Below are 27,837 nucleotides of genomic sequence, written 5' to 3' on the forward strand. Positions count from 1 at the left end.
TTTTTCTGTTAGGAGAGCATGCCCTGCACCTTTTAGAGAGTGCTAGTTGTGCTTACAAGTTGTGTATCATAGACCAATAGACCAGAGACCACTTGTAAAGTGAAGCAGTTTGCTGAATTCTCAAGGATCCTGACTTAGTTTTCCAAAATATTAAGAGTTTTCTTTATCCATTCAGCGTCTTTCAGTTCTCATATCTGTCTCTGTTTCTCTGTTGAAGGAGGAAAATAGAGGACCCCATTCCAAACTGCTTGCTACTGCTTCTTTTGATCAACGAGAAAGGATTATGCAGAGCATTCCCCTGTAGCCATAGATGCTTACACGCTTTTCAGGATGTACTCTGTTCCTTCCAGTGAAGGCAATAAAAAATGGTGGCAAGAAAAGGTGGTGATGTTGACTTTTGCTTGGTAGTACAGACCAATACAATAGTATCAGCCCACCTTGTTTTGCTGTAGAATTTTAAACCTTTTGTTTACATGCAATTTCTTCTTCCTGCTGTTGGCTGCATACCATAGTTGGTGATCTCAAGGAGTGTGGGTGTTGGGAGGTTTACCTCTGGAACACATGGGCATATAGGAATACATATAGCTAGCCCTGCAGAACACATGCCTTGGAGTGTGACTGACCAATAATTTTTCAAGAATCAGGCAAGACAGATAGTTGTGAAACTGGGAAGGAGAGTTATTTTCATTTTGTTTCCTTGCTAATGAAGGATTTTTTAAAATTCACTTTGTATTATCAGTCTCACTGCACTGGTAGCATGCATAAAAAATTTCCAGTAACATACCTTGAGCCCACTGCAGAAACACAATAAACTCACACAAGTAGTCTGGACTTAAACCAGAGATTAATGTGCAGACTTCAGTACTTGAAATCTTAAGAATATGGATTTTGAGAGAAATAGGGAGAGATGAGGCACACTGCTAAAGCACTGAATGCCTATTAATAATATCTTGCAGAATGGAAACTCTGTTATGCGTGGTTCAGGTAATGTAAATTTGCTGCTGAGTTCCAGTCACAAGGGCAAATCCTCAGCTTGTATGAATGGGCATGGCTTCATTGAAAAGGATCATAGAATTCTAGAATAGTTGGGGTTGGAAGGGAACTTTAAAGGTCATCTAGTCCAATTTCTCTTGCAATGAGCAGGGATATTTTAAATTTGCAAGCGTTTTGGTTCCTACTGTGAGAGAGTGTCTGAATGCACACAAGTAGTGGTACCAAACCACATACTTGGATACAGATTTGATCAAATGGGTTTATTCAGCCTTTAGAAAGGTAGATTCCCATATATATTCCAGAAAACTTAAGAAAAAACAGAAGACATTGCAGTACTCATACAAATAATGGCATTTGCAGAAGGAACATTGTGTGTTAGTAGAGATTGTGTATGCTGTAATATACACAGAATTGCAGCTTTTGCATCCCAAAAATGTTACCTCTTCTAATTTAAGAGGAAATGTTTTGACCTTTACCCATAATTTCAGCCCATTCATAAAGGTACTTAAACACCATCTTTAATAAGGATATTTGTGTTCACCAGCTCTAACTGTGATACATTTGAAATGCACACTTTAATTTTTGTGTTTGTTTTTAAAAACTAAGATCACACATTTGAAATTAATTATACCAGCAACTTTTCAATTAGGCATTATTTCAGAGTTAGAGACAAAATTGTGTAGCACTGTTATGCAAATGGGTTATTTTTAAACAGTAAATAGAGAATTAAAATAAGAGTGAATCCTAGTAAGGTCACTCAGCTCACCTTCTGTATTTGATGAGAATGTGTTTAGTCAGGCAATAGCTGCTTTTATCTAAACAGAGTATGAAGTTACCCTTTTACTTTGTAAAAACTAATTAAAACTATCTTAACTTGCATGGGTATACAGTAAATTAATTGTCATTAAGTAGGAATCTGAATGTCCTATCATTCATCATGCTAAAGAAAACCCCTTTCTTCTTTGTCAGATTTTTAGATTAGAAACGAGAACAAAACAATTAGCAGGAAGATGATATTAAGACTTTAAAAAAAAAAAAACAGTAAGAATTCCCATGTATGCATTTAATAACCAAGTGCAGCAATCAGTGTGAAGCAATGCCATTTGTTTGGATCTTTCTTCTTAAAGATTTGTATGGTGATATTAAAAGTAGTCTTTCGCCTTTGCCCAGTCTTGTCAAAGGAAACAGAAAGACACATGAGTAGTTTCCCTCATTATCTGCTATCAAATTCTGAGCAAGTTGACTCAACTGACTGAAAGGCTGCTGCTCATTTATCCCACACAACAACCAAATGGATACAAGCAAGGCATTGTTCTTCTTTTGTGAAGCCAGTCTGTCTCCTAATTGTGTGCTTATACAGAATCTACCACAGAAATTTGCAATCTCTACCCCCTCCTGTAGTGCAAATAATAATTCCAACACCAGAATGCGCTGAGTTCCAAAGTGTATTACATAGAGTTTTTGTAGGTTGGGGACTTCTGTTTTGCTCTGTGGTGCTGGAAAACTGATTTCAGATGGGGAAAGGAGTGGGAGAATTGTTAATCAGAGGTTAAATCTTACACAAAGAGCAGTAGACTTCTTGAAGCTCTGAACTTCACTGTTCATGAACTGTCTAATACATTGCAGAAGAATAAGGCCAAGATTATGCATGCTTAATTGTAATTCTTCGTCATCCTGTCCTGAGTGACATGAAAACTGGACCAAAATTTTCTCTGTAAAAGCTCTATAAAGCTTTTCTGCAGTTTTGATGGCCGGAGACCCTGAGCAAGCCTTGCCATCTTCTTGCTTGTTCTAAAAAGATTTGTTACCTTTAAGTATAGCATCAAAATAGGAGTGGAGTAGATGTGGAAGGTATTGACAGTACCGCAGTAGCAACAACTGAAATTGCTTGTTGTGGCTGTAAAGGTATTGTATGCCAAAACTGTCTTGAAGACTAAAACAATTTAAAAAATCACTATCTTTTGGAATTTATACCTGCATTGTTCACTTGGGGAATATGTTCTACTCTCTTAAATGGTGTTCAGTGGAACACAAGCATGTTCCTTGAGGTTTCAAGATTCCAGATTATTAATACCCTCACTCTGATTAACTTTTACCTATCCTCACTCAGAATAGGAGGTTTCTCTTTTCCAAAGGTATTTGGCATTGACCTACTCCATTTGGCATTAGAGACACTTTTAGTAACCCAGCTGAGCTAAAGAGTTTAGCCAGCTGTGGTGTGTTGACCTTGGCTGGGTGCCAGATGCCTACCAAACTGTTCTATCACTCCCTCTTCTCAGCTGGCCATGGAAGAGAAAATTAGATGGGAAACAACATGTAGGTTGAGATAATGCAGTTTAATCATGCAAAAGTGAAAGATTTCACGTGTAGAAGCAAAGAGAAAACAAAAATTTTTATTCTCTGCTTCCCACCAGCAAGCAGTGTCCATCCAGTTCCTGGGAAGCAGGGCTCCGGCATGCAGAGGGGTTGCTCCAGAAGGCAAATATAGTAAATAATGAATGCTTCCTCACCCCCTCCTTTTCTTAGCCTTTATATCTGAGCTAACATCATATGGTATGGAATATCCCTTCGGTCAGTTTGGGTCAGCTGGCCTGGTTGTGTCCCCTCCCAGGATCTTGTCCACTTCTGGCCTACTGATGGGGGGAAATGTTGGAAAACAGTGTTGATGATGTGCCAGCACTGCTCAGGAGCAGCCAAAACGCCTTTCCAGCTACCAGTGCGAAGCACAGCACTGTGAGGGTTGTGGTGGGAAAAAATGAACGCCATCTCAGCCAGGCCCAAACACCAGCCCAAAGAGTTAAGCCAGAGTGAGAAGCTTTGGACTGGGTTTGGTTTCTGTTTGTCAAGAACAGTTGGAGAATGAGGGTGGAGTATCAAAGGCATTCCGTCTTCTCTCATACTGATGACAGATTTATCATTTTGAAAACTAAGACAAAATTTATGATAAACTTTCATAAAGTGAAAACAAAGTTTTTACACATCTGTAAACAGAAGCCAGAGGGAAAAGAAAGAAAGAAAAAAGGTTTGACTTTAAACCTCCCCCACCCCAAGTGTCCCATGTTCACAGCCTCCAATAAAAACTAGTGCCTGAGACATGTTCAAAGAAGTTTGATTTAAAGGGAGGGAATAAAAAAGATTTGATGAAGTTTGATTTAAAGGGATGGAATAAATGATACATGTCTGAAGATTGCCTTATAAATGATTAAGCAATGCTAAAAACTTCAACTCAGAAATCAAATTCATGGGCAAATTTGCTGGATGGCATATTCCATTTTTGAAATTTATGATGGAGATAGATATCTGTTATTTTAGAATTGATCTCCACCTCAGAATAAGATCTTTTCTTCTGACATCTGCTGGATTTTTCTTTGGCACACTCAAGTCTTTAATGTCAACTACTGACTTTTTATTTCTATAATGTCTACTCCAAAAAGGTGACATTTCTAAGCAAATAGTCACTGTCAGCTTCCATTTGCATGCTTTGCCAAAGCTGATTTTTTTATCAGCACTTCCACAGAGGTAAATGGATTTTTAGTGAATCAGTGCTCCTTCATTTTCTGATTTTAAAGTATTATTGAGAAGGGAGTGTAATACTTCAGTGGGAGAGCACTGTGAGCAGATGAACATCTCAAATTGCTAAATAAATATTGAAGTGTTTGTTTTTAAAATAAATGCTGGGCAAGACTGGAAAGTTTGGTTTAGTATTCAGAGGCACTGACAAATTGTGACCTATTCCTTTTCATAGCAGCATACTAACTAAAACTCATGTTATGCTAAATGAATGGTTAAGCAAATGTCCTGTAGTGAGTGGCCAGCTCATGCTTAAGAATTTTTAGGCATGTGAGACCTAATTAAACCATGAATATCTGAAAAAACAGTAATTCCATTTAATTGTATTTTTACTTTTAGAAGTCCCCCTTGAGCTGAATCCCTCTCTCCTGTGGTCAGACTCTGTAGAGCTCTTGCCTGGTCTCAGCTTTTGGCTCCCTCTGTGAAGCAGAAATGTTCCCTTTTTGCAGGATACTGTTGGCCCTTAGGAAGTTGTTCCTGTCCCAGGTAAATGGAGGGGACTGCCGAATGCCCAGAGCTCTATGGGGCCCGAACCAGGTGCTGCCTGGAGGAAAAGAGGAATCCTCAGACTACTGTATGCATGGCTGAAGCCCGGGCTCTGCCCCTCGCAGCTGTAAGGAGTGTCTTTCTCCATCGCTGGCCACAGATCTGGTGCATCCAGAGCGGACACAGGGATGCCCTGGCAGCAGCTGGCAGGCGAGGGGAAGGTGAAACAAGCAGTGGGCAGACATGCAAGAGCGTGACTTAGGCAAGGAGTAAAGGAGACAGGTTCAGTTCAGAAAGGACAAAGGAGGAGGAGGAGGAGGGAAGTCTTTGCAGTTTTGAGAACATGCAGGGCACTGCAGGGAATATAATGCCTGTACTTAGCTATGCCCTTGTAAAACCATGATAAAGCACTTGAATTGTATCCTCATCTGGGGTAAATTACATTACAAGCACTAACTTCAGAGGCATTGTTTTAATTCATTCCAGCTGAACAGTCAGCAGAGAAGAGTTGTGGATGAAAGATGCAAGTGCAAATTACTACTATTTTTGTTTTACCATGACATGTATATTGTATTTCCTTGTTAGATATATTGCAGTTTCTTATAGCTGCTGATCATTGTTGTTTCTTATTTTAGCACAAGTAAAAGATCTCTGCCTTTGAAAGACATGAAGCACAGCACTAATAAAATATCAGACACAGTACAATAGCAAGCTCCTAAAAAGGAGATAAAACAGATTACATAAAATAGCATGTGGTAGGTTTTACAAATAAATAAATGGCTATACCTAAATTTTAAGTGATGGATCAAGAGCTTGAATATTCATTGAAAGACTGGATCTGTGTGGGCTAAGGCTTATTCTGGAGACAGAGCAGGAAGAACAAAACTCTGTATTACCCAGATGCTGAAGAAGAGAAGGGTTATAAATGGAGATCTGATCAAGCAGTCACAAGAGCAATAAAATGGCAGCCCTTGATACCATACTAAAATCTTGGCTAGCATGCACGGAGAGAAGGGAAACCCACTCAGGTGTGTAAGGAAAGCATAGTAGATTCTAATCCAGCTCTGATCTTGAGATGAGTCTAATTAGAGTCATTTGAGCTCCTCTCCTGGTTAAATACCCTGCTAAAACAGGATCCTGGACACAAGGACGTTAGGAAAGACAGACCTAAACTGGATGCTTGTGGCCAAGTGTGAATTATTAGCAAGTTACAGAGAATGTCAGGGACTCTAGGAGAAGTAGCTGTAAAGTAGGCATCAAACCCAAGACCTGCATGACCCTGGTTGTCAGGATCATTAGTATTCAGTCCTTTACTACAGGTTAAAGGGATTAAAAAGGTAGAAGCAGCAGTACTATTAAAGGAAATTGTTCAGTATGCAGTGGGGAAGCTAATTCTCTCCTTGCTCTCAACCAAGATAGAAAATAATTAAATAAAGGGAATAAATTTAAGGTGATACATCTTCTGTCAGGACTGCAGAGAGTTGGAATGACATGGTAAAATAGATCAGAAGAGGTAGAGATTTTCAGAACACGACATAAAATTTAGAAATGTAATTTATTTAAGTGGTATCTGTATACTTGCCTTCACTTTGCTGCTTTGAAAAGCCTAATCTCCAGTTTTAAAGAAATTTAGCAGCTGTAGGCCCCTACAGACCCCAACAAAACAATATTGTGCCATCTTAGACAAATTCAAATAAAGCTTACTGTTTCTCAGCGTAATGCTCTGAATGTCAATTCGAATTCTGCTGATAGAGTTGGCCCTTCTAGTGTTTGTTTTAGTCCTAATTTTTAGTTTTGCATCAAATATCCACCTGGCAGAATTACGGTCAACAAAGGAAAAGCTGCCTCTTCATTTCTATACTGTATTTGACATGTATAGGTTTGGCTGTATGTATTAAAGTGTTGTGGGTTTGGGCTTGCTGGTATCCCAGATCTGAAACACTGTCTCATTGCTCATGGTTGAATTAATGATGTGCATGTCTAAGAAGCCATCAGATTCATAAATCACCAGAAATGAGAGGGATAACTCATAAAAGTCTTTTCCTTTTGTTTAACCATTTATCATTTTGCTTGCACATTAATAAACAGAGCTCCCCTGAGTAAGCCATAGGAAGAAAGATTTTTCTTCCTAATTTTCCTCAATCGTAGCCAGTAGATCACAAATGAAGAGAGTGGGCCTGTCACAGTGTGCTGGTGTCTCCCTCTACCTATCACTGATAACAAATAAATCCAGTGAAGCACCCTGGTGGATAATTATTTGTGTTTACATAACAGGCGCCAGGTTTCCGAGTCCGAGGTTGTCAGCTAGACCAAGCCGAAAGCGTACGTTGTCCATATCCCCCCTATCTGATCACAGCTTTGACCTTCAGACCATGATACGGACATCTCCAAATTCCTTGGTCACAATTCTCAATAATTCTCGCAGCAGTTCGTCAGCCAGTGGTTCTTACGGCCACTTATCTGCAAGTGCAATAAGGTAAGAATTGTATTTTCTACCTGAACTATATATTCTCATTTATGTGTCTCACACACACAAATGTGAACATATACTCACATCTTTAAGTAACTTGTGGGATTTTTTTTTTGTGAATATGTGTGTTTTGCAGTTTCTATAATGTGTGTTCATCAGAGCTTAATCTAAAATATAAAATTTTTTTTTCTTGCTCAGAAAGGTAACCACAAGGGACTTTTTGGCCTGTTATTGTCCAGTGCAGGTAATATTTCATCTGACCAGCAGGAACAGTGGGTGTTTGTGTGTCCAGGAATCTGTTTTCAGAGAAGAAACTCTAGTATAGGTTTGTGACTTAAGTCACTTGGGTTCTTCTGGCCACAGATATGATAGACAGTGAAATGTTCCTACATTGCAATCATCAGAAAGTAAAGAAGAGAAATATGTTACTGTTCAATTAAAATGTTTGGCTTGAACTTCTGGGTGTTCGTCTCCAGTTTTTTTTTCATGTGTTGAAAGATTAAACATTCTGTGGCTAAATAATTTTTTTTTGTTTGGTTGGTTTTTGGTTTGGTTTTTTTTTTTGTGGTTTTTTTTTTTTTTTTTTTTTTTTTTTTTTTTTTTTTTTTTTTTTTGGTTTTTGGTTTTTGTTTTTTTTTTTGTTCCAAGGAAGTACAGTATAATCAGAAATGCTGTGATTTTCACTTGGCTGTTTCACTTGTGTGTGCAAGAAAACAGTCAGAAGTGGTTGTTCTGGAGGCAGAAGAACAGAGTAGCAAATGAAGAGCTGGACAGAAGTTGTACAGAAAAGGGAAGGAAATAGGGCACAAGGAGAGGGAACAAAAGGAATAATGTAAAAAGAATAAAGGGAGTGGAAGAAAATTAAGAGATGCAGCAGAAAAAAATGGAGATGCAACTGCAGAACATTCTTGTATTTGTGGCATGGCTCTATGTTAACTGAGAAAAGCTCCTTTGGTATTCTAAAAAAAAATCCCCACCTCTCCAAAGTGTCAGAAAATACTGGATTTGCATTTATAAGCCTCAAAGAGTGCTTCTGGGCCCTGGCTTAACAGTAGCTTCCACCTTCAATTTGCAATGGGGCAAAGGAGCGAGTCCCTACAGCAGTTTCTTGAGATGGGACACCCATTTTAGAGAAGGCTCAAAAATACTACGAAGGTCATGGGTTTGATCCCCTGTATGGTCCATTCACTTAAAGAGTCGTATTTGATGAGCCTTGTGGGCCCCTTCCAACTCAGAATATTCTGTGAAATCTGTGAAATGCCTCTCTGGCAAAAATGACACATTTACAGCTTCAAAAACTGGCTATGGGGATTTTCATTCTTGGGAAAATGGGGCATGCAACTGGTGTGTTAGAAACTATGAGCCTGAAAAACTCTGAGAGTGACAGCACCGTAAATATTGGTGTTAGTGTAAGTGCTGTATTTTCCTTTTTAAGCATTTCTAAGTAGTCGTGGTTCGTAGCTCTGATGTACTTGAGTAGTGTGTAGTATTTCACAGGCACAGTGTCATAGCTCTGCAATATTGCTTCACAGTCAATGGAACCACAGTCCTAATTACGAACCTCCTTAATGAGGAATATGATTTATGTCAATGGCTGGCAGCAGTTGGACCACATCTGTCAAATACCTGTACTGTGTGGAGGTGTGCTGTCTGCACTGTCATTAAGATGGGATGGCACTTAATAACTAAACTCCTTTCCCATAGCTCGTAACTTTGGTAAAACAAATAGCACATGAAAGTTGGCATAGTCTCTGCAGTGGAGTAAGTCTTCTCTGCTTTTGCTCTTTCAAAGCAAAGCTAGAGCCAGATGAATAGCTTTGTTGAAGACAAAGTTGTGGAACTGGAGGGAGTTGTGGGCAAAGACTGAGTAAGGATGCTAGGGAGTCTTCACAGTGAGTCTTGTGAACTGGTGTCATGGAAGAAAGCAGTGTTTGTGTGACTGAACCTGTGGTTGACCAAAGCTTTCACCCCTTCCTGGTCATACATCCCAGGAATGCATAATACAAAATTTCACGTGATTTTGAATTAAGATTTCTTTTTCATTTTGATAAGAGTATGCATGCAGAGTTGGAAATGTACACCTCCATTCTTCTCAGTCAAAAGGAAGGGAAGTGAGACCTCTTCTTCCTCCTTTGTAGCTTGCCTCTGTTGGTGCCCTTTAACTTCTCCCGTGTGAACCTGTTTATAAAACAGTTAAAACAAAATAAACAGTGACATAAGGTATTAAACCCAAACCACACTTCATTGCCTTAATAAATTCCAAGACTAAATAGCAACAGGACTATCAGCAAAACCTAATTTATTATTCACTGTCTTGCAAATAATGCATTCAGCACAAGAACTGTTGTATTGAATAGAACCATAGGTTCATCCCATTTCATATCCTGTCAGAAAGTGATCAAAGTCTAGAAAAAAAGATTTCCTCACGTAAAATCCCAGCTTCTTACAGGTTGTTAAACTTGCAGGTTAACAACGTAGGAGTTGCTGCAAGAAAATGGTACAATTCAGCAAGCCACTAGATGGAATTGCAAGACAGGAAGGATTTCTACTTTATATAGTATCAGTAGCATTAACTATATTTAACATTACACAATCCTTCTACTCTTAGATATTGTTTCCAATCACTTTTAACTTAGTCCAAATATTTTACACGTGGCAGCATTTTTCATGGCAAATACCTATCTAGTGCTGAATATTTCCCAAAAGCATCAGCAAGGTTATTAATTTATCAAAATGAAGTTAGGGAAGAAGAGATTTTTCTGTAGAAACTAGAAGAACTGTTGCTTACCTTTTACTGAGAAGCTAAACTTTGCCAGGAACGTTGCCTAGATGATGTAGATGTGATCTTTGCTGTTCTTGAGAAATTGTCCCATTCAGCCAAGTGATAAGCCCTTAAGAGGTTTCTATTAGCATGTGTTAACTAAACTGATCACTCAGCATGTTCCAGTCCAGGGCCCACAGAGAAAAAGATGGACCTTTCCCTGCAGCTGCAGCTCTGGTACCTCCTCGGGAAGACTGTGGAGGCTCAGCTGTCTGTCCAGCCATAACAGTTTTGTGAAACAGAAAGCAGTCTTTAGAGGAGACAGGAGTCAGCCCAGAAACTGTACAGGCTAAGCAAGTTGGCACAAAATGGCTTTACATAATGCAACATAGACTTGCAGCTGAAGAGAGAGAAAAGGCTGCAAAATAAAGCATGCAGAAGCCGGTCATTCGGAGAATGAAGGTACTGCCCCCTTGTGATTGTGCTCTGATACCATCTTTAACTTCAGGGTTGCACAGTATTTGTAGGTCCCCTGTCTTCTTCAGTTAACATCCTCTGTGGATCAGTGAGAGCCACAGGACCTGTTCAAGGCAGCCTAAAAGAGGAGGGAGCCTTGTACCTGGTTGTTTGCTGCCTGGAGGGCAGACTGTGCTCTTGCACCACAGTCCCAGACTGATGCTGGGTAAACTGAACTAGTCAGAAGTGACTACCAGACTGATACAGTTTGTTTTCTGGAGTCCCAGCCTACCACTCTTCATTCTGCAGAGGAGTCAAATTGCTCACAGCCATGACTTGAAGATAATGACAGTTGTTTTGAACATTTCCTAGTCTGTGTCATGTTAGCTAGCCCAGATCTTCTTGCCTGAAATTGGGCAACCACAATGAGTGACACTTTTTGCCTCCATCTTTCTTTGATTCATGTTCCGGTTCAAAACGAATCCTTCCCCTTAACCTCAGAGGGAGGTTGAAAGCATTAATGTTTTGTGAAGCAATTAGATTATACAGTGATGAGCACAGTGGAGAAGCTCAGGAGGGTGTCAGAAATTATTTATTCACTGATGGTTTAAATACAATGGAAGGAAGGCTTTGGGCATTACTCTGGGCACAGAGAAGAAAAATACCAGAGGGCCTCTTGCTGAAGGCTACTGTGTGTCTTGTGCACTGCATGAGTTACGAATCATGCAGAGGGGAGAAGGGGTGTGCTGTCACGTAACTAAAAGCTGATGAGTCAGCACATGAAGATACGGGCAGGTTTTGTTCTGGTATGTTTAATCTTGTGGGCATTAATCAGTGCTCTTTTACACCCATTTTTTCAAAGGTACTACTTGTGTTAAGAAAGGGTCTCCAGGACCTCACTGCTCTTTGCATTGGCTAAAAAAAGAGGCATCCTTGGCTGAAAGATTACATCCTGTGCATCACACAGCTTTTCAGCATTGGATACTCTATATGAGCACTGTGGGATGTTGAGGATGAAATCACATTTTGGTCTCTGTTTTTACAAAGCCAAGCACAGGAGGGCTCTGGTCTTTGACATGGATACTACTGTAGTTTGAATAATAAGTACTAGTAGTTTAGCATAATCCAGAGAGAGCTCGGCTTGGCAGTTGCTTTGCCATTGTCAGCTGACAGTGTAGTGCTGTATCCTGACTACCGGCTGAGTACTTGAAAAGGAGATGACACTCCTGCTGACAGCTAATAGTGGATCTCCTTTAGCACACCAGGTAGAGCTTCTACTTTGTGCATTTGAAAACACCTGGTTTAGGTCTCAGCTGAGAGAGATTATGCAGAAAGGAGATGTGTGAAATAGCATTAAATGAGGATAATCCTTCATTTGACATTTACTCATTTGGTTACCTGCCTCAGTCCTGCAGTGCAGCACCCCTGCTATTAATCTTTTGTCAAGACATAGTTAATGTTATATCTGCTACCTGTGACAATTATTAGACTTTGCACTTCAATAGCACTTCTTTTTGAGAGACAGCATGGTCTAGAGTGAGTATAGAGGGAGTAATCACTTCCCATGATGTTAAGAGTACTGATTCAAAACCTTTACAAAAGATTAACTGGTCTTTAATAAACACAGGAGGCTGTGACTTCATGTTCTATGAGATTTGAAATTCAGAACCTCTAGTCCCTTGGCAATGCTGTGATACCGAAATTACAAAGTCAATTTTCAGAAAATGAGTCAAATTCCCTGTCAGATCCAAGGTGTTTAAGTCAGTAGTTCCACCTACTACAAGAGACTTTCTTTGGGTCTAGGCAGATCTAACTGTGAATATAACTTAGCCATAACCTGTGAAAATTCAGTTTCATGTGAGCTCAAGAGTCCTTTGGGATCTCCTCGAAGGTTTGAAAGAAACTGAGAAAGCACAGCAGCACTTTTTTTTTCCCCGCATGCTCTGCCCTGCTTCCCTGATAGTATCAGAACATGAAGGAGCAATTAAACATGGTGTGGTTGATTACAGCACACCCTGGCTGCTCTGGCTCCTGTCAGTTTGCTCTGGGCTGATCTGAAGCATCAGGGAATGGTGGCAAGGATACTTTCACAAAGAGCATTAGAAAGGAATAGCCAGGTTTGTAGGGTGAGCTTAGACAGCAATGGATTAACATCAGTGAGGAAGGCAAGAATTGTGTTTCTGCAAGCAGGTATTGGATTCTCAATTATTTCCTCATCTCATTTAAGCTCCTTGTATAGAATGCTTGTTGTATAATGAGTCAGTGCCCTCCTCCCTGCACTGTGTTGTATCTGGAGACAAGTGACTAGCTATTAATTTCTCCAGTTTTCCTTTGCAAACACAGAGAAAATCAAGAGAAAAATAAAAATAGAGTTAAGATATCCAAACGAAGCATAAAGTTATCAACAGAGAAAAGTAAAAGTATCTTTAGCAGAGAGCCCAACAGTCTAATTATACCCTCTATTAAAAAAAAGGAAAGAGTATCCTTTTATCAGGTTTAAATTATCCAGTTTTTGAATTTAACAGTGTCTCATAAAACAGGAAGCCCTCATGTTCTCAATCCTCCTTCTTTATTCAATATTTTATATATTCTTATTATGTCTCCTTTTATTCATCTCCCTTCTGATGTTGTTTTCAGTCTGCTCTTTAGAGTTCTTGCATTGTCTTTTCTGCTGATACTGTCTGAAAGTCTCCTTCTTATTACATGCAATAATATTCCAGGAGAGGACCAGCAATTTAAATGCACCATGATTTTCTGTGTTTTTTCCCCAGCCAATTGTTTTAACATGTTTTTGCCATACCTTTATGTTGATCAAATTTTCATTCCTTCATTGAATTCTGCATTGAGACAAGCAAGTGCTTCTTGTCATTTGTCTCAGTTAATTTAGAACCAGTGTATGAGTAGCTCTGACTCCCTTTCAGTATCGATATGCATCTTGCTATCAGTATTGCTCATTCATCTAGCGTACTGGGCGCTAAAGATAACCACTTAGCCTTCACCATGCTGCTCAAAATAATTTTGTCACATATGCACATACAATTTTTTCATTTCTCAACTCCATGCCCAGATAGCTGACAATTGCATACGAAAGAGAAGACCCCATCTGACAATTTGTATCTAACCTTTACTTAAATCCAACTACTTAATTCTTACCTTTGATTTGTGTTTTAGACTGTTTTAAGTTTTTATATTTCTGTAATTTTATCTGTGCTAAAGGACACAATCAAGTGCTGGTTAATGAAATTAAAAAGGACATGTTTAGGGTAGCATAGGTAGAACAAAATACATTCACAACTATGTTCTGCAAGAAGATCATTATGATAGGATGTGTAGGATAAAGAGTTCATTAATTTTGTCAGCATTATAGGTGTTTTGTTATTATCACTCTTATTGGGATCTGCCTAAGTTAGATGCAAATCTGACTTTGACTGAAAGCCTTTCTTGCATTAAAAGCTTTCTAATTAATTACATGCGATATGTTGTAAATGAAGGCTTTGTTTCCATTCAGACTGAATCAAATTCAGTCCAAGTGTAACCCTACTGAAACAGGTCTATAACTAGACCTTCACATATGTGCAGTATAGGCCTTTATTCTCCATGGTCTTGTACTGTGGTAATCTAAAGAAGGGAATATAATGCTCTGTCCTGCCATAATAGCTTCATTTCATACCTGCTTTCAAGAAGTGTGAATGACAGAGAAGTGCCACAAAGTGAATAAAAGTGAAATTCATCAGTATTACGGAAAGTTGCATCTATATCAGGCTCTGTGGAAATATAACCATGCAGCTAGCCTCCTGCAGAAAGCTCATATAGATTATAAGGGGATGGCATTCAGGGAGATTGTTTTGGAGGTCATCTACATCTTGCATTAGAAAGTGGTGGATGTTTCTCACCAGAAACATGAGTGGCAAGATTTCTGCCTTTGGAAAGTGTAAAATCTAAGAAGCTGAGCAACATAAAGAATGTAGACTATGCAGGCACATATTGCATGCACATTTACATGTACAGATGCACCTATATACAAGTGTAATTATGTATACATGCCCGTAAATGTGTATGTCACAGGTCTTGTAATTACAAGTCCATTTGGAGCAACTTGCTTCAGACTTGCTCAGTGTTACTCAAAGACTTTGAAGTCATTGAACCCAGAGCAATATTAGTTCCAGGAAAGTTCTCAAGCTAAGACAAGTGTGCTGGAGTTTAGCACTTTGTTACTCCATTTCCAGACCCTAAAAGCAAGTATTAATTAGCACTTTGAATGTAATAAATTATACCAGCTTTAGAAGCCCAAAAGTGCTTAGCCATGAATTTAATTCAAAATTATGTTTGCTAGAAGTGGCATAAGCTTGCATGGAGGGAGCACAGATAAATTATGCAAGGTACCATTAATACAAAGTCCAGTTAGGATACTAAGGGATTCGTTCACAGGAATAATCCAGTGAGAAGGACAAAGATGTCTGAGCACATAAGGTAATCAGTGTGGCCCCGTTGCTCTCAGTGAAACTATGCCGTTTTACTCTGGCATATGGCAATGTATTCATGAAGAAAAAATTCACCTAGCCTGGCAGATAAAAGAGAATAGATAGTAAGGTAAGCTGAAGAGCAAGTACAAACCACAGACTGTTAATTTTAAACTGGTAATAGAAAAGTGAAAAAATTAAAAAAGAGGCAGTGATGTATGTGAATTAAATACGATTGTACAATGATGACTATCATCTGATGAAAACTGGAAAACCTAGTACAATACATGCTCTGCTTTATTAGATGCAGGACGTCTTTTTGCAAATTAATTTAGAGGACTTGTCTCTAAGTTAGTGATTTTTAATGCAACATGTCAACATTACAAATGCAGAGGGATATTTGTGAAACTTAGTCATTTTTGAAATACTTTTTCAAAGGATTTCGAGTCTCTCACCTGCATTTAAGATCACACGATGTCTGGCTTCATAGTCAAAGTTTGAAACTGTTTTCCCCTGTACTTGAGTAACAAGGTGTAAAAACTACTGATAACTTGTCTGCATTGCCTACTCAAAGCTCAGTTAAAAAATTCAGGGAGAGGAACAGAATTTAAAGCACAATTTTTTATTACTAAAAATATTACATATATATTGTGGGTAAATTGCTCCAAATAGAAGTGCATTTTAAATTCTCTTTTCCATTTGGTTTTTCTCTAAGATACTTGAAACAGTCAGAGTTTCACAAATTTCTTCAAGGCTGCAAGGTTGCCAAGTGCTTTGTCACTTGTGTGTCCTGAGCAATTTGTCAACATTCACTCTTGCAGGTTGTTTCCATCAGGAGAAGTAGAGGACAGAGTTGGAAACTTCTTTTTACTCACTCCTGTATGTTTACAAGGAACGTACGCAATTCCTGTTTCTGCCAACTCAAACAACAGGAGATGGTTTTCTTACCCTGATGTTACTGGTTGCTTCTTATCTTCTGGGTCCTATCTAACGAGAACTCACTGGCTTGTTTTCTTCTGCACCTCTGCTGGGGTCTCACTATGAGTCTGTCCTGCTGACTGTCCACAGCTTTGCACATCTGACTAGGCAGTGTTCCTGGCTGCATCTTATACATGTACATTGTTCTGTCAAAAGGTATATGAAAACTTCTACGCATGCAGTCAGCTTATGCAGATCCCCTCAGCACTCATGGCTCAGGTCCCAGCCACGCTTATGTATGTCCTGTGTTTTGAACAGTGGCTCCTACATGGCAGTTTATCATGGGATGAATGAAACTCTTTCTTATATTAGTTCTTATTTTGAAGAAAAGCATCTGAGCATGTGAAAAGCAGTATTTGATCACTGTTAACTTATGTATTATGACTTACTTCTGTTGAGTAAGATTACCAAGTGATCTTACTTCAGTAAGATTACTGTGTCTGTAGGATCCAGGCTTTAGGACAGCACTTAAAGACTTGATGAAGTCAGTCACTCTTCAGAAGTGTTAAGAGTTATTAGGGTGCTTTCCTGAACAGTAGCTGGGTCCATTTCTAAAAGAGTAAAGGTGCTTGTTTGCCTTTTAATAACTTATATAAACAATTTATAAGTACTTTGAAAATTGAAATTAAAAACTAAAGGTGAAATCCTGGCCTAGTCTAAGTAAAGGATAAAAATATCATTGAATTCAATTTGTCCAACATTACTAGTTTTCTACTAACCCCAGTTTCTTGGTTTCCCTTGTCCACAGGCAACTCCTAAGGGATAGTGATACAAAGTGGTGACATCTGTTCCTACTTGAGCATGAGCTAGGTGTTATCCTAGTACGTGATGATCAGCTTTATTGAACATGAAGCCAGTCCACCTACAAATTACTTATCCCTTTCTTGAACTAGAGTCCTTTTTGGAGGGATTTGTATCATTTGGTCTGTCTAGTTTAAGTCCCTGATGGCAAGCACACATGATGGACGCTATAGAGCAAACAGGGAGTGCCAAGGCTTTTCCACAAGTCAGGAAGGGCCTGTGTGTTCCCTTGCAGTGCTGGTTGCACCCTCCCTCATGAAGAGAATGTTAGGACTGTGAATGCACCGCCCAGAAATCCAAGACCCTTCAAAGGCCAAAGGGCCTGAAGCCCTCTCCTGCCCCATGATCTAGATGGAGACAGTGTGTCTCACTGCGCCCCATGTTCCTGTCGGGTGACCTGTTCTGCATTGTTTTGTCTCAAAAGATGTTGGACAGTTGGGGTACTACAAGGACAAGCAAAGAAAAGGATCAGAGATCTGAAAAATTATATGGATGATTTGAAATAGAATTTTCCTGTTCTTTCCAGACTGGACAGGAAGAGGGTATAGAAATAATTTCAAATATATAAAAAAGAAAAGAGAGGAAGAGTCTGGGAAAGGGAAGGCAGATAATGAGTGCTGTGTAGAATAACAAAGTGCTGGTCTTAATTTGGCCCAGGAAAGATTTAAGATAGAGGATAGGAAAGAAACTTTTAATATGGTAAACATAATGTGGGTCTATATGAATAAATAAAGATACCCCAAAGAAAGAAATTTGTCTTTCTGAAATTTAAAATTGAAGGGGAAAAATATTGAAAACATCAGAAATATCCCACTGGGTCAAACTAGAGGTGTTATGAATGCCCTTGCTTTCTAACTTTTGTTCTCTTAGTGCTCTCCCAGCATCGATGTTCTTTAGGTTAGCGATCCCAAAGTATACACTCTTGCTTGTTCCCTTTGGTCTTTCTTTATGGACCTGTTGTCTTTGGATTTATCTAGTCACATATGAACCTGCTGGCTATGTCTGCAGCTATTCCCAAAGTCCACAAATGCTTTCTTTTTACTCTCAAGTTGTTGCCCTATGTCTTTCATTAAATGCTTCCTCATCTACATGCTTGGGAAGCTCTTGTCCTAAAACCTTGCAAAGCAGAACTAGAAAGGGAAAAGCACTGAGGTACTTTTGCAAGACTTCCATGCATCAGATCTTGCAGAACTTTGTGTTTTGTAATACAAAGAGGGTACCTTCAGAATTTTTGGAAATTCTGAAGAAAATTACTGCGATATAATGAAACAATCCTTGCAGTATTCACAAAATTGGAATCTCCTCAGCATTTTTGCCTCCTTAGGCATACCTATGCAATGTATAGGAGAAAAGGATTTTTTCCTGACTTTAATTCACAGATGTTTTGTGGTAAATTCCACAGCTGGGACCAGAAACTGGATGACCTTGTTAGCAGGACAGCCACAAAGTAGCCACAAAGTTTGGTTTTGATTATAACGTCTGTTTTTCTTCTTCTTGAAGTCTGTTCTTTAAAATTTGATGTGCTCATGTAATTGCAATGTAGTTCACTGCCCTGGTTTACCTCCAGTGAAGGGAGTTTGAGACTTTGCAGATGACGAGAAGAGAAAGAGAGAGCGAGAGACAGACAGAGTGATAGACAGACACAGAAGCCCACAGTATGATAAAATAAATGATATCACTGATGGGCTTTTCTGTCAGTGTATATGAGTTATTGAATGCTCAAGCAGAAATATTACATGTTTCTTCTAACCCTTACTCCTCATAAAACTCAACAACTAAAAAAATAACTGGTCTGTAATTTTTAGTAGCCATACATGCTTTCATCTTCTTTTCCTTTTCTACTTTGTTTAAAAGAAAAGTCCGTAACAGAAATACAAATGAAATTCCCTCCAGTGGTGTAAATTTTCATTTCTCAGTAGGTGGATGGAAGGAAAAGGTTCATTTACATTTCTGTGAATCCAAGATTTTTTGGAAGTGACTGGTGTTTTGGAAAACATGAACCATTGGGGCAGGAATTTCGCATTCTTCTGGCATCTGGATTTTGGAAGTCTTGAGCTCTCCTTGTCTGAAATGCCTCTTAAAACTGTCTTAAAAGAAACATTACTCAAAATTAAGCCTCTGGAACTACTCACTGCTTTTGAAAAACCTGGTTATTGGTTTTAGTAGTTCCAGAGTCTGAAAATTACTACTTTCAGGTCTTGTTTACTGCTTTTGGGCATAAATTTTAGGTGGTTCCTAAGTGACACAGCTGCCATCTTGGTGCATATTTCTAAGCAGACATGGTTGGAACAACTGGACAAGGCCAGCTGGTGCCACCCTTCCTGCTGATGCTGGCTGCCAGGTTAGGAAGCAGTGTGAGCTTGATAGGGCCAGCAGGAGGATGTATGGCTGCTGGTCAAAGCAGAAGGATCTTATGGGGCTCTGGGCTACAGAGATTCCCCATCCTTCCTGTATTCAAGAGCTGCTGAACAAAGTGCAGTGAAAAACTTTGGGAAGGAGGGCAGGAATCCAGGTCTTCCCTCCCCAATAGAGCACGCCATGCCAGCAATGTTGAGAGCTTTGATTTACTTTTTTTCTTTTTGGGCCTCAACATTGACTTTATTGTATGGTTTCTGAAAGGCAGAGATAGACCTACCACCTTTTGTTCTCTTCAGAACCTTCTGATCTGTTCAAATCAGAAAAATCCTCCAGTCTGCCCAGTGACAGCATCTTGCATGCGAGTGACATTAAATCCAGCCAGGTCAACTTGCCTTATGAGGAGCTCTCCAGAAACAGCTGGAGAGAATTGTTATTTGAAGGCAGCTATCTGAGCTATTTAAGAAGTCACCCTGATGGCTGAACCATTGTCTCCATTTCTGAGTTACTCCCCTTAGCTGTGCTGGCTATTCCTTTGCTCCCTCTCAATCACCTTCTCATTTCATTCTGAGGTGTTTGAAGTTTGGAGGTGGAGGGAATGAAGTACAGGTTGTCAGGGTCCATAGGAAAATCCTAGTCCCTTAGACTCGACCCTTGCTGATGAGCACAGGATCAAAGAAAGATACTAAAGAAAAAACGATTCCTCCTTCCCCTAGCACATCTGTCCAGCTGTGTCTTAATGCATCTGCTGCTGCTATCGCTGTTTTCCGGTAAGAAACTCCAGCTAAGATGATGTCTATCTTCTCTATTGTATTCAACAGTTTTCTCAATGCCTGGCTTAGCATCCTCTTTCTGCATACTGCTTGTACAGTGTTAGGACAGGCGTAGATAACAAGGACATCCCCATGAGGTAAAATCTCTCGTTTTGGTGGAAGCCATTTTAATTTATGTAGGGAGGGGAACAGCAAGTATGCTTACTTAATATTTAAGCACTGCACTGCTTGAGTCATACAATTGTCTTTTTGCCATGTAGGATCTAAACAACATTACCAGAATTTTGAACCTGGACTTGTGAAGCTAGGTATTGTTGTGCATAGTCAAATGGAAAAAAAGTAAAAAACCCCCCCAAAACCCAACCTGTATTTCGAAGGCTGCTATGTGCTTGTAACTGCCAATGAAATCAGACCACTTATTTTTTCCTTTTAAACTGACTCATCTGAAGAGTGAAAGTGTCCTAGGCTTTAACCGCTCACAGAGAAATATAACACCTCACTCAAACTGTTTGTGTTTTGTTTGTTGATCTTGGTGAATTTGACAGCATCTTCCAGGATGGTGCTGTCTAGTGTCTGAAGTGTATGAGGTGAACTCATGGTGTATGTGTGGAAGCAAAAAGCACCAGGGTATAGTAAGGAGGCTTTTTTTTCAGCCTCATATATGGCAGTGTAATTGTGTGTTTTTTAATGAGCAGACCAGAGTAGTTACACTTAGTAATGTTTGTTCACTAAAAAGGAAAAGGGGTGTTAAATCATTATGTTCTTTGATGAATGGCTTGTACACTGAAGAATAAATTGAACAAACTGGCATAGAGCTCAGTGAACATGAAATCAGCTATTAGAAGAAAGCTTGTGAACAAATTCTGAGCCTGATATGCATCTTTTGATTAATGTCCTATTAATCATCCATAGTGGCTACCTTAGCTAAGTCATGCTGTAATCATTCATGGTTGCTTACAGGAACACTAGCAGGGACTATAGAGCTTCAATAACTGAATATTATTACTGATTTCTCCCTAACTCTTGCTGTGAACAATTACTGTTTTCACTATGTTTCTGCCTCCCTTTATTAGAAATAATACAATGCAGAATGAAAAGAGAGTTCCTCAAAGACCAGTAAAATTCTCCCAGGGTATTCTTAATGATATTCTGTCCTAAATGGGCAAACTATTGTAATGCAGAGTTCTCACCAGGAATAATAGTAATGTAATCACATTGAAGCTGTCTTTTTATGGGTTGTAGTCAAACGGACAAAATGTACAGTCATATTAAAGAACACAGAATTTTTGTAGAATTATTACTTTAAATGGTTGAAATTATTTTGGCTCTTTGTATCACAGTATTTTCAGTTAATGCACTTAACAGCAACAGCAATTAAGGCTCCAGACTGTTAATTTGGATAAATTTGACATTAGAAGAAGCCTTGACTCTGGAAGGTATAATGCCTGCACCCCTCTCTTTTAAGACCAAATGTTTTAAATTCCTATGGCTCTTTTGAAGTCTGGTAGTTCAGTGTATTTTTTTTTTAATCAATGAATATTCTTTTTCTTTTTTTTTTTTTTTCCCTTTATTATTGGAAGTTGTTGGCAAATATTTACAGGAGGATTTCTTATTCCTGTGCGTGAAGATTTAGTTCCACACCATTTATTTCTCAAGTGTGACACAAAGAATGCTTTTGCACTAGCCACAAAATAGGTCCTTAGATGGCACTGTAATTTCCTCCTAAGTCACTGTGGTCTGGGAAATACGGTGAAGTAATGAAGTGATGACGGGTATTAACATGTATAATGGGCTTAATAGACGTTTAGTGTTGTTTAACTGGAAGAAGGAGAAGTGCTCTCCCATTGGAATATTTCTACATTGGAAGTCATTGATCACCAATTTCAGAGGGGAAAGGTTAATCCATCAGTTTCTGTAACCAAACGGCACTGATGGAAATTCTTTAGGTGACATTCTGGATGAACTGAGCTTTCCATCTTTGCAAACAAATGAGTGATATGACAAGCATGGTGTTCAGAACACATTTAACCAATTGATTTTCTCTCCTCTTGTAATAAGATCTAGAGACATATGAAAGAGCGTAGCATGAGCCAAGATTAAAGGAACTGCTTCATACACAAGAACATAAGGGAACTGCATTATCAATAAAAGTACTATAAAGAATGTAGGCACCCATTCTTTTTCTTTATATAAAGTTTGTTATTGCAATAAATAGCTGTTATTGAACTGTCTGCCTTTTATTTCAGTTTTTCTGAATTTTATTTCAGTCAGCTTTCTGTGGTTTCCTGGTAGAGGTTAGGAAAAAATGTTACGTTTTGTTATGGTATCATTTTTCTATTCACTAGTAAATCCAGGGCAACTCTGGATTTAAAATCAGGATTTATCATCCTTTGGGGCATGAAGAAGGATATGAACGGGAGGGGAAAGTCTGGCTTCAAGTGGTTTAAAGATATGAAATATATTTAAAGGTTTAATCTGTATGGTTCCTTACTGAAATGATCCTCATCTTTTTCCTCCCTCTTCCCTCCTTTTTCTCCCAAATTCAGCCCTGCTCTGAGTTTCACATACCCTCCTACACCAGTATCCCTCCAGCAAATGCATCAGCAAATTATAAGTCGTCAGCAAACCCTAGGTTCAGCCTTTGGACACAGCCCTCCACTCATCCATCCTGCTCCAACTTTTCCTACCCAGAGACCTATCCCTGGCATCCCCAGTGTCCTGAACCCTGTCCAGGTCAGCTCTGGACCTTCTGAGTCCACACAGGTGAGAGGCAACAAAAGAAACCTTTACACCCCATTAATTTAAAAATTAAATAAATGGCATTGTCTCAATGGCAATTAATCACCGCTGTCACTGAGACCCTTCGATAACAGTTTTCTTGTAGCTCTAGCATTTGCAGTCACTTCATTATGAATCACAGGAGTGTTGGTGCAGTTCCTGATTGGTAGTGTGCTTTTTAGTCCTCATAAATATTCCAGTGTGCTGCAGCAGCTTCTCCTTCCAAAATGCCTCTCCTCGATCTTACACAGGAATTTAGTAGAGGTGGGGAGTAAGAAACAGGGAAAAACACATCAGAACCCCAATGTTTTAAAGATTAGCAGCTTCACCTTCAAATTAGGCTAACCGTAGGATACGCAGGGTCACATTCTGCCCTCCCTGTACAGCTGTGAGTAACTTGAAGCGAGTAATTCTGTGAGCAAGAGAGTAACTCAAAGATAGTGAAGAGGTTTGAAGGTTTTTTTCTCTGATTCGTGCAAAATTATACTTACTGAGTTTGAATTAATCATTTCAGTGAGGCGTATTCTCAAAAGCTGGGGATGAGCAGCAGTGAATCAGGCCCCTAATGTGGAGTTTATCACGGTGTGTGATTTGCCTGTTATTAACTAGTTCTGTTTGTTTCTAGATGACCTAGAATAGGTTATTTATCTGTCTGGAAGCTGTTTATCTCCTGGCTAGCTTTTACAAATGTAGAGGAAGAACATACTGCTGTAGAAAACATATTGATTTCTTTGTGGGGTCCCTGCAAGTTCAGATATCTCTAAAAGATCTCTGGATTCCTACAAGATCCATTTGCAGGTGTAGATAATGGTGTTCAGTCGAGCACAGGAGACAAACAAGATTCTGGCCTGTTTATGTCAGCTATTTTGCTATTAAATTGTGAGAATCCAGGACTTCATCTAGGATTTTTTGGCTGAGTCTCACACTAGTGTTCAGTTTTTCTTCCTATCCACCCATTATAATGGGAAACATAGTGAAGGAGCTGATATCTTGTGTGCAGATATTAAATGCAAAACCTTTCCTTCAAGTGTGAAAAAAGAAATGTTTCTCTTGTGTTTATTTGAGCATGCTGTGATTTTGCCTTTCCAAAGTTGTCATTAAGTGGAAAATCAAGTTCTTCCTACCTCTCATCACTCTGACAAAACCAGCATTGGTTTGTAGCAAGCAATTTCATCAAATGCTCCCCTTCCCACTCCCTCCCTGCTCCGCTACAAGGTTGAGCAATGCAGCTCTTCCATGAGTTAATGCTGTATAATTGAAGAACAATGTAATTGTATATCCAATATAATTAACAGTGCAGCTTCTCCATATGAAGTTGCTGAGCAGGTGCTGCATATTTTTGTTTGGAGCCACTTATTTATCACCGTCTAATTTTGTCTTCTTCTGGGGGGGAAAAAAACCCCCACCTGCCTGCAGCAGAATAAACCCACAAGCGAATCTGCAGTGAGCAGCACAGGAGATCCCATGCACAACAAGCGCTCCAAGATAAAGCCTGACGAGGACCTCCCCAGCCCAGGAGCAGGAAGCATGCAGGTATGGCAGCCAGGTTCCAGTCATGAGCCTTCCCTCTTGCTGTTGGAGTGAAAATGAACCTTGCCTGTGGCACACATGTTTTCAGGCTCCTTGTACTTTGTGTACTGAGCACACAGGCAGCCTCGGCTTGTGGTAGCCAGGGCTAAATGGGAACAGCTCCTGGGGTGCAGGGTCAGTGACAGGATGAGGGCAGAGAGGAAGGAGGCTGATGGAGAGGTACCTCTGACCAGTCAGAGCATGCTCAACCCTCTGTTTGCCATGGAAAAGAGAACAAGAGACATTCAGGTCTTTATTAAGGACATGTCTTCTCTTCAGCAAAAGTACTTAAGGCTGCCTTGACTTTTGCTGGGTCTTAGCACTGTACTGCACTGAGGCCTCAGTGTCAGGCTCCAGTCTCATTTGCTGTACTTTCTATGCCAGTTAATGCCACTGGTTTTAGTAGAGGGACTCATGATTTACAGTGACTCAGGGGAGATGAGAGTCAGAGCCTCAGTCTTGTGAGTGAATCCATGAAAACAAAGCAGAGGTCTGCCTAAATCCTTCAACAGGTTTGAAATGGAAAAATAGCAGGAGTGCATAATCTGAACCAAATGTTTACACTAACATCTGACTCTTACCCTCAGCAAATAACAAGCTGGGGAGAATGAGGCACTCTGATGAACTGGAGGTGGGAAATTTAACCCCAAAATTAAATACTTTCTTCCCCCGCTCATTCCTTTCCTGCACATGTTATGGAAAAGAGCAGACTAACAAGTAGCTTGAAAGTTACTAGTCTGCTCTTGGAAAGCTTTTAGCATGCAAACCTGTTACTGTTTTAACAATGGAAACACACTGGATTACTGGTGATCCAATTTCTGTCCAACCCTAGTACTAAAATCAAATTCCAATTAATTCAACTATATTGAATAGTGCCTTTCACATTAGTGGTGCCGCTGAATCATGAAAGCCAGGTGCACAAATAACAAGCTGTTTAAATAAAGTATGAGGAAAGACAGGCCATTATGATTTATTTTTAATTTAAATGTAAAGGGAATTTTTTTTAGACATTCTCTGCATTGAGTACTTCTGGGAAAGAAAAACTTATTTTGCATATATAGTTTGTAAATGGCTTCTGGCTTATCAGGCCTGTTTTGGGCTTCTGTATTTTGTAGAATGGAGTAGCATAGTGAAGTGAGAGTAAAATAATCCTCCCTCCCCCGCCTCCTCCACACACACACACCCCCATCATCTTTCTTTTAATGCTGAAATAATTCACTTTTCTTCCTCCTTGGTTTCAGAATTTCCTCTCTCTTCTTCTCATCCCTGTTTTTTTTCCTCTCTCCAGGAACAGCCAGAAGGAATGACCCTGGTAAAAGAGGAAGGGGACAAAGATGAAAGCAAACAGGAGCCTGAAGTGGTCTATGAGACAAACTGCCACTGGGAAGGCTGTTCCCGGGAGTTTGACACGCAGGAACAGCTAGTGCATGTAAGTTAATGGTATTCAGGAACTAGGTTTTAAAACTACCTGACCTTTTTCATGGGGGTCAGGTTCTCTGACCCTGTGCTGAGTCAAGTTTCTTAGCTAACAGAGCTGCAAACTGGAGAGGGGTTTATGAGTTTCTGAGAATAAAGAAACTCGAAGCCACAGTGCTTGACCTGTTCAGTCAGCTAAAGCTTAGTGTAAAATTCAATAAAGTCTTCAACAGAGATTGTAATGGCTCTGATCCTGTAAGCCAGCAAACGCTATTTTGAGTTAGAGACTTTGATAGTTATTGAGTAATAGTAAGCTGGACATGAATGATTATTAACCTTTAGCCAAGTTTGATTTTTTCTCCCCAAAGGGGCTGTAACAGTAGAAATGGGTGAGGGGAATTTTTTCCCTTCCCTAAGGGAGGTTTTGCTATCAATTTACTGTTGTGTGTAAACTGAAAGGGATTATTTGGCTAAATATATGGGAACTGAGTTACTTCAGTCCTTTTAGCAAAAGAAACCGTATAATCTTTTCTGTGCTACACCAAATATTAATTTTATCTCCCTTGTTTTTTATTCCTCTCTGCCACCTCTCTGAAATAAACAATTTGTACTGTTCGGTAGTGTTGTAAGATAGAAAGTGAGCGATCAAAATTCAGAATACAACCTGACAAGTGCAATCCCCCCACAATTCTAACCTCCTTTACTAGCAGCATCTCTCTTGTTTACTGTCATCATAGAACATATTGAATACTTTGGAAAAAAACCTGAATTCCTAGTACAGAGTTGAGAGGAATATCTTCAGCAAATGAGCAGTGTGACAGAATTGTATTTAGTTTAGAAAACTGTTTCATATTTTACTGGACATGATGCAAAATCTATTGCAAAATGTGGAGAGTACTACTGAAATAGCTAGTTGAAAAATCTACTTTTTCACCCAAAATAAATAAAACCAAACCCACCATACATTTCCAAACACTATGCAAAGTGGTAAACTGATCCTGCAAAGCTGGCTTCGGTAAAGCAATGTCAGCTTTCACTTGCTGGAGTGTGAGAACCTCTTAGTGTTGCAGTTACTCATCAAGATGTATTTTCAGGTTCTTGTTATTATTAGGTAGTAGCAGCAGCAGTAACAACAATAATGATAAATGAAAGACTATCAAAAAGTAAAATAATGTCCGAAATAGGACGTTTTTCCAAGAATTCTTTGGAGACATAATTGCACACCTAATTCCCTAGCATTTTAATAGGCCAAAATGAAATGTGTGGAGAAACTGTTTTGGTCCTTTTTGGGAAGAAATGCCTTACAAATGGCTGCTGCAAGTGGTTTGACACATTTAAATTAAAAGATCAAATGTTGGTCTTTGAATTGATTCTGTGCAAACAGACAGTTGACATCATCTGGGGCTCTCCATAGTCTTTATATCTGCTAGTTAATTGTAAGGCTGAAGCTTTATGATGCCTGGCAAACCCTTCAGTATTCAGAAATCATCCCAGTGATTATGATAAATAATAGACACAGAAATATATGTAATAAAAGAGAAATTCCGAATAAAGGTACCCTTGGCAATGAAAAAAAGAAAAAGGATTTTTTGATGTTTCAGGTGTAAAATTTAATGGAAATCCACTGAGCATGTTAGCTAATAGCTCGCTTTTGGTATTTTAAAGTGAATTATATTGATAGGGTGGTAGTTCAGTTGTTCTGGAGTTTTTTTAAATTAATTTGTTGGTTTTGGTGGGATTTTTATAGCAAATCCGCCTGCATTGTAATGGTCAACAGCAAGACTGAAAAAAGTGTATTTCTTATGCTTCTGAACAATGGCAACATCTGAAACAGGTTTCTCTAGACATAGAAAAGGAATATAAGAAGTTTTTCTATGACACAGGGAGTTCTTTTTGGCAGGATTCAGGTGTGTTATGATGGTGTTTAGGATTACAAGGTACAAGACTTGACTCCATACCCAGAAGACAATA

The 27,837-nt window shown here is 39.2% G+C and overlaps 1 protein-coding gene across 2 annotated transcripts in view; it reads left to right on the plus strand.

Moving 5' to 3' along the window:
• The window catches only part of GLI3 (GLI family zinc finger 3), a gene marked incomplete at both ends in the record, with an annotated part of 187,785 nt that overhangs the window by 125,498 nt on the left and 34,450 nt on the right, over positions 1-27,837 (plus strand). Inside the window, 4 exons of one of the 2 annotated variants that reach the window (XM_082276657.1) lie at positions 7,324-7,525; positions 22,650-22,866; positions 24,298-24,414; positions 25,739-25,879. In XM_082276657.1, coding sequence (XP_082132783.1) covers positions 7,324-7,525; positions 22,650-22,866; positions 24,298-24,414; positions 25,739-25,879 — 677 coding nt within the window. The remainder of the gene's footprint in view (positions 1-7,323; positions 7,526-22,649; positions 22,867-24,297; positions 24,415-25,738; positions 25,880-27,837) is intronic. The other variant, XM_082276656.1, reaches the window with a different exon arrangement.

The sequence above is a fragment of the Coloeus monedula genome, assembly GCF_965178545.1.
Source record: "Coloeus monedula genome assembly, chromosome: 1".
NCBI lineage: Eukaryota > Metazoa > Chordata > Aves > Passeriformes > Corvidae > Coloeus > Coloeus monedula.